Below are 15,965 nucleotides of genomic sequence, written 5' to 3' on the forward strand. Positions count from 1 at the left end.
CTCAATCCTTTCTTGTGCTTTTTGCTAAGTTGGAGGTTTGAAAGCAAACATGAGCATCAGTGGAGATGAAGGTTATCGTTTGGCCTGAAAGTGATGTGTGGCTGTCAATATTTAAGTGGTGGAGATTCCCCAATCATTTCAAGAAGCTCTTTCTGATGAGTATATCCACTAGAGCAGAGTTGCAGGCAGAAATGCAAAAGTCCTGAATACCTTACTATTGTTTCAGCTTTTCTTACTTTGCTTAATATTTGCTTAATATTGTCGAAATCTGTCTTTTCACCCTGCTTCATATTATGTAATGCAAGTTATAATGTGGCTGTTCTTGAGGGAAGAGAGTTTAAATCCTCCAGAGAGATTTTTCTCCATCTCCACAGATGGTTCCTGGACAGGAAAGAGAGGAAGATGGAGAAAGTGCCACCTCTGAAGAAGTTGAAGCCTTTGTCAGGCAGGGAGCCATTGTGAGGGGCCTTTTCTCCTACTCCCAAGCCCATCATTCCTACCCTCTCCCTTCCCCTCAGACACGCTCCTCTTTCCCGCCCTTTCTACAATCCTGCCAGTTTGCACCAAATCCGCCAGGGGGACCCCTCTGCTAAGACAAGTGAACTCCCGGTGCTTCCCCATTGGTCCACCGCAGGGCGAACGTCACAGCTTTCTTTCTAGAGGAGGCTGCGAAGGAACCCGCTTGACGCTCTAGGATGCCGCACTCGCTCGCCTTAACCCCTGGGGCTCCGCGGGAGGCGGAGAGTCTGGCGGGTGGAGACCCAGACGTGCCCCGGGTGAGGTGGGGGCTCTTCCCGGGCAAAGAGAGGCGGAGGAGGGAGAGACATTCGCCCAGCCTTCCTCTGGCTTCAACCCCAGATCCCATGCTCCCCAGCCGCCCTCTCCATGCTCAGCAGGATCCGGGTCTCCCTTCCCTTCCCTTTGTCCGGGGAAGAGCCCGAGTATGGGGAGGGGAGGGTCGGCCTTGCGGAGGCCCAGCAGGAGGGGAGAGAAGCCGGGTGAGGAGGAGGCAGGATTCGCACCAGGCTCCCTGTCTCCGGAGGGGGGGGAGAAGCGGGGCGGCCTCTCCAGCTGCCTCCTTCCCGACCTTGCTCGGGGGCACCTCAGTCCTGCGCTGGGATGAGCTGCTTGGGGCTCCTGGAAGGTTGGGTGAAGGTTGTTCAATGGCTGAATTATACTTTCCAATTCTTGGTATTTATTTTTTCTTCCCTCTCAGATAAAGAAACTTGAAGCCATTTGAAATCTTTTCAAGGCAAAATTTTTCTTGGGGGAAGAAAAAGAGCGGAATCCCTTGCAGGGCTCAGTCCTGCAGCACCAGAAATGGTCCCATGAAGGAAAAGGCATCTGGAGACCCATCAGAGTCCTTGGAGCCATTTGGAGTTGCTCTACAGGACAGATAAAGGATGGAGACACAACCTTTTGGAAAGGAGGGAAGCGGAAAAGGCCCTTCAGCTGTTCAGCCTGGGAGCTGTGGGGAGACTTGGACAAGAACTGGGCAGGAGATCCTGAAGGAGGAAACCATCCTCCCTTCACAAGTTCAGCGCTGGAAGTTCATCCAAAATCAGGAGGCTGAGGATCCCCGAGGACTTTGCAGCCGACTCCATGACTTTTGTAGGCGATGGCTGAGACCAGAAAAGCACACCAAAGCCCAGATGCTGGACCTGGTGGTTCTGAAGCAGCTCCTGGCCCTTCTGCCCCTGCCGATGAAGAGCTGGGTGCGGGAGTGTGGAGCAGAGACCAGCTCCCAGGTGGTGGCCCTGGTGGAAGGCTTCCTCCTGAGCCAGGTGGAAGAGCAGAAGGAGCAGATGGAGATGCAAGTGAGACACTTTAGGGAGCTCAAAAGAGAATAGAGAAAGTGTTTGAATACTTCATCCCTTCTTTCTAAACTTCTGATAACTCATAATATGTGGCCATGTCCCACCAATTCTTGTAGGATATTGTTCCATTGTTTTCTCACTCAACCATATGGATGAATATTGGGGGCTTTGAGGTTGTGTTCCGAATATAAGAATCTACTTTACTTCATGTGATATACATTAATTCTGCTTCTTTTTTCCTTCCTCCTATTCGAAGGGCTGCACTGTGGAGATCAGAGATCCTGAGAGAAAGACGAATCCATCAAATCCCCCTCAGGAGCTATATTTCAGGAGGATCTCTTGGGAAGATCAAAGTCAGGACATCTCAGGTGGTAATTTTCAAATTACCCATCTGCCTTACCTTCACTCTCTCTTCTCTTCTATAGAATACCTCCTCCTATTTTGTTAATTATGCATTTTGAAATTATTTTATCTTTACAGAGAAACAAAGAATGAAGTTTTCTGTTTTTTCTGACAGAAATCAAACTGCGGTTGGACCTCCAAAACAAGTAAGAAAGGGAAACGTTATTAAATTTGTATTCTCCCTTCAGGAAGTGAAGCAGGTGTGCAGAGTACTCTCTCTTCTATTTCCCCCCCTTGTTTGGCCTGGATTATATTTGTGTTCTTCCACAACATGGACAGCAGAATAGGAGATTCAAGTTGCTGGCTGACCGCAGCTCTGGTTATCTTGTTCATCAAGGTCAGTGATGGTGAACCTTTTTGTCGTTGTGTGCCAAAAGTGTGTGCATGCGTGTGCCAGCACCCATAATACAAGGGAGCAGGACCACTTTCCGGCCAGCGCCTCTTACCGCTTACCTCAGCCACTCCATGAATGAGGATCTGCACTCTCCTCTGGTTCTCCTGGTGCAGCTAGCCGTTCTCGCACTGCCGGGGGTTGGTTCTCACACTGTCACTTCCCCGGCAGCACCAGGAGCAGCCGGCCGAGGCTTCAATCCCTCTCCCCGGGAGCATGGAGCTGCACAGTGGCTGGAGCAGCCAGCAGGGCGGCGGGACGCTTTATTTTTTTTTTTTATTATTTTATTTTAAATTTGATTTATATGCCGCCCTTCTCCGGAGACTCAGGGCGGCTTACAGTGCGTTAAGCAATAGCCTTCATACTTTTGTATATTTATACAAAGTCAGCTTATTGCCCCCACAAACTGGGTCCTCATTTAACCTACCTTAGAAAGGATGGAAGGCTGAGTCAACCTTGAGCCTTGGAGAGATTCGAACCAGCAGTAAATTGCAGGCAGCTGTGTTAATAACAGGGTGCTTTAAACCACTGTAGTACCAAGGCTTTAATCCCTCCCGCCAGAAGCTTGTGTCTTGCAGTTGTTGGGAACTCCTGCCTGAAGGGGAGGCAGATGGGACAAAGGCAAGAAAGCCACAATCAGGAAAAAAAAATCTATTCTATTCTATTCTATTCTAAAAAATGAAGCAAGAACACTATGGCTTCAGCTAGAGTCATTTTGGCGGGACGCGGTGGCTCAATGGCTAAGACGCTGAGCTTGTCGATAGAAATGTTAGCAGTTCAGCGGTTCGAATCCCTAGTGCCACATAACGGGGTGAGCTCTTGTTACTTGTCCCAGCTTATGCCAACCTAGAAGTTCGAAAGCACATAAAAAATGCAAGTAGAAAAATAGGGACCACCTTTGGTGGGAAGGTAACAGCATTCCATGCGTCTTTGACATTTAGTCATGCCGGCCACATGACCACGGAGACATCTTCGGACAGCGCTGGCTCTTCGGCTTTGAAACGGAAATGAGTACCACCCCCTAGTGTCGGGAACGACTAGCACATATGTGTGAGGGGAACCTTTACCTTAGAGTTGTTTTCAGAGTTGACACTACTTACTTTAATGCTCCCTGTGTGGCAGAACGTTGGAACAGACACAAAGGTATTTCCACAACGCTATTCTGTGTTTTAATAAATGAATTCAATCAATAGCTATGCGAAAAAAGTTACACTGGCACTGAAAAAATGATAACTCCAAAAAAGTAAACAGTGTGGCCAGGCAGCTTTGACGGCAGACAACATTCTGGGATGCATCACCAGAGGTATTTCCATCACCAAAAAGGAGCTCCTATCCCTCCACATAGGGCTTTAGTGAGACACCATTTGGAATATTATGTCCAGTTCTGGAGACCTCACTTTAGAAAAGGTATTGATAAGATTGTGTGAGACAGAGATGGGCAACACGAGGGAAGGCAAGGAAAGGTCACCACAAAATTACGACAAAGAGCCTATGAGTTGTATTTTCTAATTCAGCATCACTATAACCCCATTCTCCTTATGGTTTTCTTTCTCAGTTATTACTTGCATTACATAATGTGAAGCAGGGTGGAAAGACAAACTGAGACAATAGCAAGCAAAGGAAGAAAAGATGAAACAATAGTAAGGGATTCAGGACTAATTGCATTTCTGCCTGCAACTCTGCTCTAGTGGAAATACTCATCAGAGGGAGTTTCTTGAAATGATGGAGGAATCTCCACCACTTAAATATTGGCCACCACACAAAAGAATAGATGCGAGATAAGGAGTCCAGATGCACTGAAAAAAAGACGTGGTGGCTGCAGGCTTCTTGCAGCAAAAATTACTGACCTCTGGCTCCGTTCGAGACCGGAGGTCTCGAACATGCCAAAAAAGCGACTGCCATCGCTGCCCTATTCTTCAACAGGACAGTGATGGCACTGCTTTCGAGACCTCTGGTAGTTTTCAGTGGCCAGCTTCTCAAACCAAAAAAAAGATGTGCCGGCTGCAGGCTTCTTGCAGTTGCATCGAAAAAGAGAGCTTTCCTTCCCCTCTGTCATCAGCTGCTGCAGGAGGAAGGTAAGCCCAAAGAAAGAGGTGGTTGTGGGAGAGCAAGCAGGACATCTCACGACAAGAGGGGCCAGATGCGGGCTGGCAGAGAGCCCAACGGCGATGGCTCAGCCCTGGGTTGCCTTCGCCTCTGCCACCAGCTACCATGAGAGGAAGGGGAAAATGGGTAAAAATATATTTTTTTTCCTATCGGGTTCTATGGGCATGGCTTGGTGGGGGGTGTCATGTGACTGAGTGGGCGTGGGCGTGAGTGACATCAGTTGGCCATACCAACTCAGTCACATGACTGTACCCCAGGCCACACCCATCAAGCCATGCTCACAGAACCAGTAGTGGAGAACTTTGAATCCCTCCACTGCTGGAAAGCCGCCTGCATCAACCTGGAAGCCAAAAATGGGTGAGGAGGGGCGGGGCACATGAGTGTGGCGAGGGCATGCGCAGGGGTGGGGGGCATGCACAGGGCAAGGGGTATATGGGGGGCGGGGTGCATGTGTGGGGGAGCTCGCATTGCATTTGGGGGTTGCGTACATGCTTTAGGCACTCGGCACCAAAAAGGTTAACCATCACTGACCTATGCCCAAGCATTTGGTTTTTCTTTCCTAAATGTAGAACCTAACATTTCTCAACGTTGTTTTTCATTTTGTTAGATGGGGCCCAATCTGTGGATCCTTCTATATCTTGAGCTTATCTTCTGGAGTGTTGGTCTTGTCTGCAAATTTGATGACTTCCCCTTTTATCCCCTTGTCTAAATCATTAATGATGATGAACAGATCTTGTGAATCCTCCTTTTCTGTTCTTTTTTTCGCGTTCAGGAGAGTCTTGTGTCCTTCAAGGAGGTGGCTGTGTCTTTCTCTGAGGAGGAATGGTCTCAGCTGGATTCTGACCAAAAAGCGCTGCATTTGGAAGTCATGCTTGAAAACCATAGGAATGTGGTCTCTCTGGGTAAGAGTTTTCTTGTCCCAAATCAGAGAGTTCAAGAAGACAGTTTATAGTTACTTTTTATTAAAAAATTACTAATCAGATGTCATCTCCCGGAAAGGAAAAGGAAAGTATCTGGCCTTCTAGTACCCCAAAGAAGGAAAGAGTCAGTGTCTCTTTGCTGAAATGCTTTTGGGCCATTTCCTATCTATATTTTTCAATTTCTCTTTGAACTTATCTGTTGAGGCCGAAAAGAATGAGGTGTGTTCTTATGTGTCCTCTGGAGGTCACGTGAGAGGAATGTGTTGTCATTTGTCCTCTGAAACCTCCCAAAATTGTGTGAGAACAGAACTTTCACTCTGAGGCCATGGAAGAGCATTCTCCCAATCCAATTCAAGAACAAAGGCCTCATGAAATGTGACTCAGAGCATCTGAGGGTATAGGCTATGACAAAGTTACCACAGTTCACTTAGCGACTGTTCAAAGTTATGATTGCCCCCCCACTAGTTTAGACCCAATCCCAAAATTATGAATGTTGCAGCACTATGGCCGTCCACACTTTACTAATTACAGCAAAGGTGCTACAACATTCGCCCTACCTATTCCCCCACCCCATCCTGCCAAGACTTACCCTGCGACAATGTAGAAAGCATCAGTTCCTTTGTCTGCTTTGGTGCATTTGCAGAAAACATAGGGCTAAAGTAGTGAGAGATCACATGAGATCAGTAGCGTGAAATCTCGCATTACTGGTCTCGTGTGATCTCACACTATATTAAGTTCGGCCTTTGTCCTCTGCTAACTGAGCCCTGCACAAGATCTGGGGCAAAACGCTTTGCAAACAGAGGGAAGGCCTCTTCGTTTTCAAAGACTTTTGCCCGGATCACCACCAGATGGATTCGTAACTGGCTGATCAACCGCACTCAACATGTAGTCCTCAATTGAACTGCATCTACATGGAGGTATGCAGTGCAGTAAGTATGCAGTGGGGTAGCCCAAGGCTCTGTTTTAGGCCCAGAAGTATTAATACCACGTTATAATGCCTTGGTAAAGCCACACTTGGAATACTGCATCCAGTTTTGGTCACCTCGATGTAAAAAAGATATTGAGACTCTACAAAGAGCGCAGGAAAGACCAACAAAGATGATTAGGGTACTGGAGACTAAAACTTATAAAAAACGGTTGCTGGAAGTTGTTATGTCTAGTCTGATGAAAAGAAGAATTAGGGGTGTCATGATAGCAGTGTTCCAATATCTCAGGGGCTGCCACAAAGAAGAGGGAGTCAAACTATTCTCTAAAGCACCTGAGGGTAGGATAAGAAGCAATGGGTGGAAACTAATCAAGGAGAGAAAACAACTTAGAACTAAGGAGAAATTTCCTGACAGAACAAGTAATCAGTGGAACAACTTGCCTCCAAAATTTGTAAATCCTCCAACATGAGGAAGTTTTTAAGAAGAGATTGAATAATAATTTGCCTGAAATGGTATGCAGTGATGGCTAACATTTTTGCCATTGCGTGCCAAAAGTGGGGGGAGTGCGGGGGGTCGCTCACGTGCATGCCCACACCTATAATTCTATGCGCCCTGCCCCTCGCACGTGTGTGCGACCCCCCCACGCTCCCCACTTTGGGCATGCGATGGCAAGGTAGGCCTGTTTTTTGCTCTCCCCAGGCTCCAGAGCCTTTCTAGGAGACTGGGGAGGGCAAAAATGGCCTTCCCCACTCCCCTGGAGGCCCTCCGGAGGCTGGAAACAGCCTTTTTCCTGGTTTACAGTGGGCCAAAAGGGCCCGAAAATCAGCTGGCCAGCGTGCACATGCATGCCGGAGATGAGTTTGCGTGCCCACCGATATGGCTCCGCATGCCACCTGTGGCACACGTGCCATAGGTTCGCCATCACAGGTATAGGGTTTCCTGCCTAAGCAGGGGGTTGGACTAGAAGACCTCAAGGTCCCTTCCAACTCTTAACAATCTATTCTCTTCAATTCTAAAACCCAAAGTTCTTTCCCCCAATCCACATGTCCATCACATGGTCCAGTCAGGTCACAGTCCCCAGTCCAGTTGGTTTCCATCCATGCCTCCCCAGTACCTGGTGAGAACGTTGTGGATTTACAGGGGAAAGAATTTTATTTTGGTTACAAATCCCCAGCTATTTGTATTCCCCACTCCCATTCCCACAGCGAGGCTCTAGCCAGCTTCACTGTGGCAGCCCTGAAGACACTCCAGCATGGCTTCAGGATTAACACACAGGCCTATAGTACTGTTGTGTGAGATCAGTAGTGTGAGATCTTGAACTACTGATTTTGCATGATCTCGCACTAAAGTAGTTTAGCCATCTGTTCTCTGCTAACTGAGGCCTGTACCAGATCTAGCCGAAGAGACCTTGGAAGCCAATGAGATTTTGGGGCAGTGAAATAGCCATTCTTAAGCCTCCCAACATTTCCAGTCTCGGCATAAAGAGCGTTACAAACCAATGGGAAGCTTCAAGCAAAGGATTTGCCCCAAAGTCTCATCATTGGGATCAAGGAACAGGCCGAGCGGGTGTCCCGCCCGCCAGACAAACACCATAGAGAAGCTGCTCCAAGGTACACTGGGGAAGAAGGAATTTGTTTCAAAATTGTTTCAGTTCTCACATGTCTCTACTGAAATTAATCCACCCCAATAAATCTTAAATTTTCTCCTAATTCCTTCTTGGATGTTTCCTCTGATTATTCCCTAACTCAAAACTGGCGGTATTAAGTAAGATTTGCATATAGAGATAGATAGATGGATGGATGGAAGGAAGGAAAGAAAGATATTGTCAGCATTCCAAGTAACACCCCCAATGAAGGAAGACTCAAAGTTCCATTTTATTAGAGATGTCATATTGGCACATCTGGGGTAAACCCGAATCTGAAAGTTCCGGGTTTGTCCCCACCCAAAGAAAGTCAAAGATTCATCCCCTGCACCCACAAGTTCATCACATGCCCCAGTCATTTCTCTGTCCGAACTGGAGATAATCCCCAATCACTTCCATCCAGGTGCAGGCTGAGTGTCCTTGACTCCCAGAGAAAGGAATGTTGTTATGGCTAATTCTCCACTGACTCCTTGTAATTCCGCCTCCTGTTTTCCTAGGCACTAAATGTGGCAACCCTGAAGCTCCAAAGAAAAAGATGGCTTCCAGGCTGACAGGCTGTGCCCCCTTAGCTGAAAATTGTTTCCTGGAACGAGAGGAAATCAGGAGGTTAATACAGTTAGCATGTTAACCACCTCCCCCCACTCCAGGAGGATCCTTTGGCTTGTGGGGAAATATATCATGAAACTCTTTCACTAGAACATCAGTGTTTGCATCCCAACTCTTGACCCATGTAGCTTCTGAGAAAGGGTATCCTTTCCAATGAATCAGATATTGTAATCTACTATGTAGTCTAGAATCCAAAATCTTTTTTACTTCATAATGGGTTTCACCCTGTATCACAATTGGTTTGGGAGGCGTTACTTGCTGCAGTCTTAACCTTGAACTGACAGCTGGCTTCAGTAAACTGCAGTGGAATACTAAATGCACTTTACCTAGTATTCAGGGGAGGCTGAGCTCTACTGTTACCGGGTTAATTACTTTCACTATGGAGAAAGGTCCTAAGAATTTAGGTCCTAGTTTCTTATTGGGCAACTTCAGCCTAATGTATTTTGTTGATAGATAGACTTGATCTCCCACCTGAAGGGGTTGAGGATTTCTGTGTTTATCGGTTTGCTTTTTATACGCTTCAGCAGCATCAGCTTCAATTTTTTGAAAACTTTTTGACAGTCTAGCGTCCAAGTAGACTAGGACTCCCTTGTACAGGTGCTCAAGCAGCACCTTTTTAATCAGTTGCATGAAGACCGTGGGGGCTCCTTGGAGCCCAAAAGGCATGACTCTGAACTGGAAGCTACCCAGTGGGCAGTTGAAAGCTGTCTTCCATTCGTCTCCCTCTTGAATGAGTATTTGGTAATAAGCTTCTCTCAAGTCTAGCTTAGTGAACACTACCCTTTGACAGATGGTTCAGCATATCTTTCATAAGGGGGAGAGGGTAGGTGTTCTTCACGCACACAGCATTAATGTTGTGAAAATCCACGCAAAGCCTCATCCCCCTGTCTTTCTTCTCTTTAAATAGCACAGGGGCTGCTACTTTGGAATTCACAAGTTGGGTGAAACCCCTGGCTAGGTTAGCGTCGATGTATTTCTGGGGCAGTCGGGAGGTGCTTCTGCAGTGGCTGCCGCTTTTTCCAACTGGTAGGAGCCGCTGGGGCTTTTCGCCTGTTGGCAGCCGTTTGGTGGTCTAGCTAAGCGAGTCCCAATATGATCAATTCAGTCATCTTGTGGGCTACTAAGAATCAGATGAGCTCTCGGTGACGTCTCATTTCCAGCCTAACGAGTTCAGTGATTATTGTAGCAGGGGCTCCACCTATCAGTGTCCCATCTACTTGCTCGAAGCATATGGGGCGAACTAGAGGACTCATCTTTATCCCTAGCTGCTCGACAATGGGTAGAATGATCAGACACCTGGTGCAACTGGTGTCTATCATTGCCACCATGTCACCCTGTACCCCGGTTTCTGGCACTACTAGTCTGATTTTGACAGCAAAGAGACGGATGGCTTTATTTACCATCAGGTCGTCTTCACTGCTGCTTCCGCTGGTGGTCCCAGGAAGGGGGTCTCTGGCCAGAGGTTCCTTGCCTTCATCTGGGGGAGGAGGAACCTCTACTGCTTCCCAGGCAAATCTACCTGCATCCGGCAGCTTTCTGGGAGTCCGCCTTCCTCAGGTTGCTGAGGGAGGCTGGGCTGAGGAATGGGGGTGGGAGCTAGCTAGGCACTCAGATGCTTTGTGTCCCAGTTGGTTGCATCTGAAGCACTTGACTGTTCCCACTGGCTTGGAAGGTGGCAGTTCTGCTGGCTTTGCTGGGTTTCAGTGACCTAGGACTTTCTAGGCTGGTCTCTCTGAAGCAGGCTTCCGATGGGGGTTGATTTCTCAATCCATTGCCACGACTATAGTATACCAGTCCTGCAGTCAGTCTGGTACCCCCCTGATGCCACAAGCTGGGTCTGGGTCCATGACTTCCTTAAAATAGTGAACGAGGAGTGATTCAGGCCAGGGCCTAAGTTTCCCAGCTATTCTCTGGAATTTCCAGATGAACTCTTTAGGGGAGCGGCCTGCCTGCTTCATGATCTTGATTTGTGCCTCGGTCTCCTACCTACGGTCCATGTCCTCAAATCTGACCCGGAGCAATTGGATGAATTCATCAGCGTCGTTCAATTCGGCGGCACCCTCATAGTCTAGATGGGCTATCCATTCTGCAGGCTCCCCTTTGTTCATCCCATCACTGATGATTGAGATCAGGTCTTAAGTCAGTTTGGTACTGGTTTCCATAATGGTCAATGTAAGCCCAGTTCCAAGTAATACATCTATCATAAAATAAATTCCGAGGCATTCTGTTTCCTCAAAGAATAAATTTATTTAGATACACCATCTTGGCACTAACTAGTGGAAAACCAGTACTGAAAGTCCCTGGATTTCCACATCACTATAAGTAGGATTTTCTCAATTTTTCAAAACAATATGTCATATTAGCAAAATAGCCTGAGAACTGGTTGCTTGGCAACTTTGTTCCTCCTTCCTCTGGCCAGCCAGCTGTTGGAACGTGGCTGACTCATCGGCCAGCTATGTTGAACTGAAACTATCCACCTCAGCTCTCCCCCTTTCAGCTCCCAAGTGTGTCAAACTGAATTCATATGAATAACCCAGGATACAACCAAACCCACAATCTAATCAAATTCAGGCTTGACACCCAGATCTGATTGAGGAAGTATGCCAATTTCCCCAGATTTCGGTCAAAAGTCACCCTGAACCTCGGCGGTGCCACAGGGGTTGCGGCTGGTGGAGCCAGTGACAAGAGTTGCAGGGGTGTGGCCAGTGGAGCAGGGACCAGCTGTGGTGCCGGCACCGGCAACCACTGGCATTGCACCCACTCCTGGCTGGGGTGGAAAGTCCAGCTGGGGGAAATCAGTTCTGCTGGTACAGCATGAAGACCAGCTGGCGGTGGGGGTGGCTGGTCTCAGCAAGCCCCTTGGTTCCGGTTGCTGTGGCAGCTTGGCTCCAGTGGGAGCTGCCACTCTGGTGGATTGGGCCCACTGGGGGAGGTGGTATCGTACTTCATCCTGGGCCAAGTGGAAAGATGCCGTTGTCACATTCCGGACACTTGCGAGCTCCAGAAGGTGAATGTGGGCTGAGCCAGAACCCATCTCCTGCATCTTCCCTGAGTCTTCATACTGCCTGAGTGATAGGTCGGTGCTCGGTGCTCTGGACCCCAAACAGAACCCCAGTGTTTGGGGAACTGGTTAAAGTTTTTAAAGGAGATTTGGGTTAATGTCAGGGTTTCAAGTAATATCCCAAATGAAGGAAGACTCCGAGGCTAGTTATTCCTCAAAGTTCCGTTTTATTAGAGATGTCATATTGGCACATCTGGGGGAAACCTGAATCTGAAAGTTCTGGGTTTGCCCCCACCCAAAAGAAAGTCAAAGATCTATCCCCTCCACCCACAAGTCCATCATATGGCCCAATCATTTCACCATCCCAACTGAAGACAACCCCCAGTCAATCCATCTAGGTGCAGGCCAAGTGTCCTTGACCCCCGTAGAAAGGGGGTTGTTGTTGTGGCTAATTCTCCACTGACTCCTTGTAATCCCCCCTCCCATTTTCCCAGGCACTAAATATGGCAGCCCTGAAGCTCCAAAGAAAAAGATGGCTTCCAGGACTGACAAATATATTCTAAATAATTTCAAAGCTTTCATGCATCATGAATATAGAAATCACCATGTCTATATCACACCACTGTAGGCATGGAAAATACAACATAATGGAATTTTGAAAAAATTCAGAAAATATGTTAACTTTCTACATTTTGATCTTTTTCTCTAACCTTTTTATCATTTTCATTTCTCTTTTCCTTTGAAGGTAATAGTGAGCAGGAGAATCAAGATTCCTGTGAACTGTTCCAAGTGCTCAATCGTAATGATGGAACAGAGAAATTTGGAATTCAAATGGAATTAGAAAGCCATGAGAAAAAACAGTCAAACCATAGGAATCAGGAAAGATCACTTTCTGCTGATGCTCCGATGCAAGACTTTCTTGCCCAACAAGAGAAAATAAGGAAAAAGTATATTGGGAAAAGTGTGAAGTTAATCAAAGATAAATTACATGTAAATGAACACCATTTAACCCAAAACAAAGGAGAAGATGCTATAAGACACAATGGACAAAATTACAATGGGACATTCATTCTTTGTCTTAAAAATAACTTCCTTACATCTCAAAAAGGGATTCACACAAAAAAGGAGCCTTATAAATGCTTCGAATCTGGAAAACATTTTAGAACGAGCGGGCAATTTACTACCCATGAAAGGATTCACACTGGGGAGAAACAGAGTTCAGAAGCACCTGTAGCCCACGCAGCCCAATCCCTCCAGGCAGCACGAGAGAAACCCTATAAATGCATGGAGTGTGGGAAAACCTTTATTCATAGCAATGGACTTAGAATCCACAAAACAATCCACACAGGAGAGAAACCATATAAATGCATAGAGTGTGGAAAGACCTTTGCTCTGAGCAAAAGACTTACTGTGCACAAAAAGATCCACACGGGAAAAACCATTTAAATGCATGGACTGTGGGAAAACCTTTACTCAACGTGGTCATCTTATTTCCCATAAGATGAGCCACACAGGGGAGAAGCCATTTAAATGCATGGATTGTGGAAAGACCTTCGCTCTCAGAGGTAATCTTATTTCCCATCAGGTGATCCACACAGGGGAGAAACCATATAAATGCATGGAGTGTGGGAAAACCTTTACTCGTAGCAATGGACTTAGAATCCACAATATGATCCACACAGGAGAGAAACCCTATAAATGCATGGAGTGTGGGAAAACCTTTATTCATAGCAATGGACTTAGAATCCACAAAATGATCCACACAGGAGAGAAACCCTATACATGCATGGAGTGTGGAAAGACCTTTGCTCAGCATGGTCATCTTATTTCCCATAAGATGATCCACACAGGGGAGAAACCATATAAATGCATGCAGTGTGGAAAAACCTTTACTCGTATCTATGAACTTACTATGCATAAAAAGGTCCATACAGGGGAAAAGCCATTTAAATGCATGGAGTGTGGAAAGACCTTTGCTCTCAGCAGTGTACTTAGAAACCACAAAAGAATCCACATTGCAGAGAAGCCGTATAAATGCATGGAATGTGGAAAGACCTTTGCTCTGAGCAATAGACTTACTATCCACAAAATGATCCACACAGGGGAAAAGCCATTTAAATGCATGGAGTGTGGAAAGACCTTTGCTCAACGTTGTCATCTTATTTCCCATAAGATGATCCACACCGGGGAGAAGCCGTACAAATGCATGGAGTGTGGAAAGACCTTTGCTCAAAGTAGGAATCTTATTTCTCATAAGATGATCCACACAAGGGAGAAGCCATTTGAATGCATAGAGTGTGGAAAGAACTTTGCTCAACGCCGCTATCTTTCTTGCCATAAAAAGATCCACTCAGAAGAGAAACCATTTAAATGCATGGAGTGTGGAAAGACGTATACTAAAAGCAGTGCTCTTACTTCTCATAACAGAATCCACACAGGAGAGAAACCATAACAATCAGTGGTGAAATCTAAAATTTGTTACTACCAGTTCTGTGGGCATGACTTTCTGTGTGTGTGTGGGGGGGGGTGGGTAATGTGACTGGGTGGGCATGGCCAATTTTTTTTTTTTTACTTTTAAAACCATTTTTTCTACAACCTCTTTGGCGAAGAGGTTGTAAAAAAATGCTTTCAAAAGGCTCTGATGATCCCAGCTGAGTTGCCTGATCAGCAGAGGCTTTTTTTCTTCTAAAAGCCTCTGCCAATCAGGCAATTTAGCTTGGATCATCAGAGGCATTTAAAAGAATAAAAGCCTCTGCCGATCAGGCAACTAAGCTGGGATCACCAGAGGCTTCAGAACCTCAGAAGAGGTTGTAGAAAAAAGCTTTTAAAAGCCTTTGACGATCCCAGCTGAGCCGTGCGATCATCAGAGGCTTTTTTTTTTACTTTTAAAAGCATTTTTTTGCCCAAACGGGTTGTAGAAGAAATGCTTTTAAAATTTTTTTTAAAAAGCCTTTGTTGATTGTGCAGCTCAGCTGGGCATGGGTGGGGGCAGGGATTTTTGCTACTGGTTCTCCGAACCACCCGCCTCCATCGCTACCGGATTGGGTGATCCGATCCGAACTGGGAGCATTTCACCCGATAACAATGCATGGAATGTGGAACAACCTTTTCTCAGAATGGTAAACTTCTCATAAAAGGATCCACGCTCGGGAGAAAGTATATAGCATTAAATATTTAATTTAGCATTTAATATTAAGTATTAAACTTATCTACCACTCCACAAAGCTTTATAGGAGTCTTTAAGCAGTTTACTAAGTCAGCATATTGTCCCCAGAAATCTGGGTCCTCATTTTACCAACCTGACAATGGTTAAAGACTCAATCATGCATGAGCCGGTCAGATTGAACTCCTGGCTGTGGGCAATTATCTTCTGGTACTGCATTCTAACCTCTGACCCACCATGTCTAGAGATTTTTATGTGTATGCACATTGTGACTTTCTGATCCACATGAGACAAGGTTGAATCCAACAAAGTAAAATTTAATGTTGAGAAAAGTAAGGTTTTATACCTGGGCAGGAAAAACAGATTATGTGAAACCTGGCTCAAAAACAGTAACTGTGTGAAGGGACCTTGGGAATCCGAATGGATGATCGCTTGAATATGAGTCACCTGTGTGGGGTAGCAGCCAAAAAAGCTAATACAATCTTTGGTTGTATAAACAGAGGCATAAAATCAAAATCACATAAAGTATTAGAACTTTTTTTAAAGCCTTAGTAAGACCACACTTGGAATACTGCGTCCAGTTTTGGACATTACATTACAAAAAAGATGTTTAGTCTTTGCAAAAAGTGTAAAGAAGAGCAGCTAAGATGATTAAAGGCCTGAAGACTAAAACATATGAAGAATTGTTGTAGGATTTGGGTTTGGCTAGTCTAGACAAAAGAAGGATTAGGAGTGACGTAATAGCAGTATTCCAGGACTTGAGAGGCTTCCACAAAGAGGAGGGGGTCAATTTATTTTCCAAAGCATCAGAGGGCAGGACAAGAAAAAATGCATGTGAACTAATCAAGGAGAGAAGCAACCTGGAATTAACAAGAATCTTCCTTACAATGTGGACAATCAGCCAAAGATGTCTAGAAAGAGTGCAGAAAAGACTAACCAAGATGATTAGGGGACTGGAGGCTAAAACATATGATGAACAGTTGCAGAAACT

The 15,965-nt window shown here is 46.0% G+C and overlaps 2 protein-coding genes across 4 annotated transcripts in view; both read left to right on the top strand.

Moving 5' to 3' along the window:
- The window catches only part of LOC117662532 (uncharacterized), a 39,164-nt gene extending 24,866 nt beyond the window's left edge, over positions 1 to 14,298 (top strand). The window contains exon 8 of the mRNA XM_087884937.1: positions 13,290 to 14,298. Coding sequence (XP_087741063.1) covers positions 13,290 to 14,263 — 974 coding nt within the window. The 3' untranslated portion in view covers positions 14,264 to 14,298. The remainder of the gene's footprint in view (positions 1 to 13,289) is intronic.
- On the top strand, positions 634 to 14,298 carry LOC117662535 (zinc finger protein with KRAB and SCAN domains 5-like). 3 transcript variants are annotated; one of them, XM_087884899.1, is made up of 7 exons: positions 634 to 776; positions 1,217 to 1,817; positions 2,074 to 2,185; positions 2,298 to 2,365; positions 5,489 to 5,618; positions 8,702 to 8,810; positions 12,557 to 14,298. In XM_087884899.1, the coding sequence occupies exons 2-7, from the start codon at positions 1,404 to 1,406 to the stop codon at positions 12,558 to 12,560; spliced, it is 837 nt and encodes a 278-aa protein (XP_087741025.1). In that variant the 5' UTR covers positions 634 to 776; positions 1,217 to 1,403; the 3' UTR covers positions 12,561 to 14,298. The 3 variants fall into 3 exon arrangements, with proteins under 3 accessions (XP_087741025.1, XP_087741024.1, XP_087741026.1); XM_087884900.1 differs by having other exon boundaries at positions 690 to 781; XM_087884898.1 differs by lacking the exon at positions 8,702 to 8,810.
- Positions 14,299 to 15,965: the final 1,667 nt, after the last annotated feature.

This window comes from Pantherophis guttatus, chromosome 2 (assembly GCF_059756535.1).
Source record: "Pantherophis guttatus breed Tessera chromosome 2, ASM5975653v1, whole genome shotgun sequence".
Lineage (NCBI taxonomy): Eukaryota > Metazoa > Chordata > Lepidosauria > Squamata > Colubridae > Pantherophis > Pantherophis guttatus.

Excerpts from the sequence above, each read along its gene's own strand:
- LOC117662535 (XM_087884898.1), top strand. The coding sequence starts at position 1,404 with ATGGAGACACAACCTTTTGGAAAGGAGGGAAGCGGAAAAGGCCCTTCA. Across the intron at positions 1,818-2,073 it reads AGGAGCAGATGGAGATGCAA|GGCTGCACTGTGGAGATCAG; the intron begins GTGAGACACTTT and ends TCCTATTCGAAG. Across the intron at positions 5,619-12,556 it reads TAGGAATGTGGTCTCTCTGG|GTAATAGTGAGCAGGAGAAT; the intron begins GTAAGAGTTTTC and ends TTTCCTTTGAAG.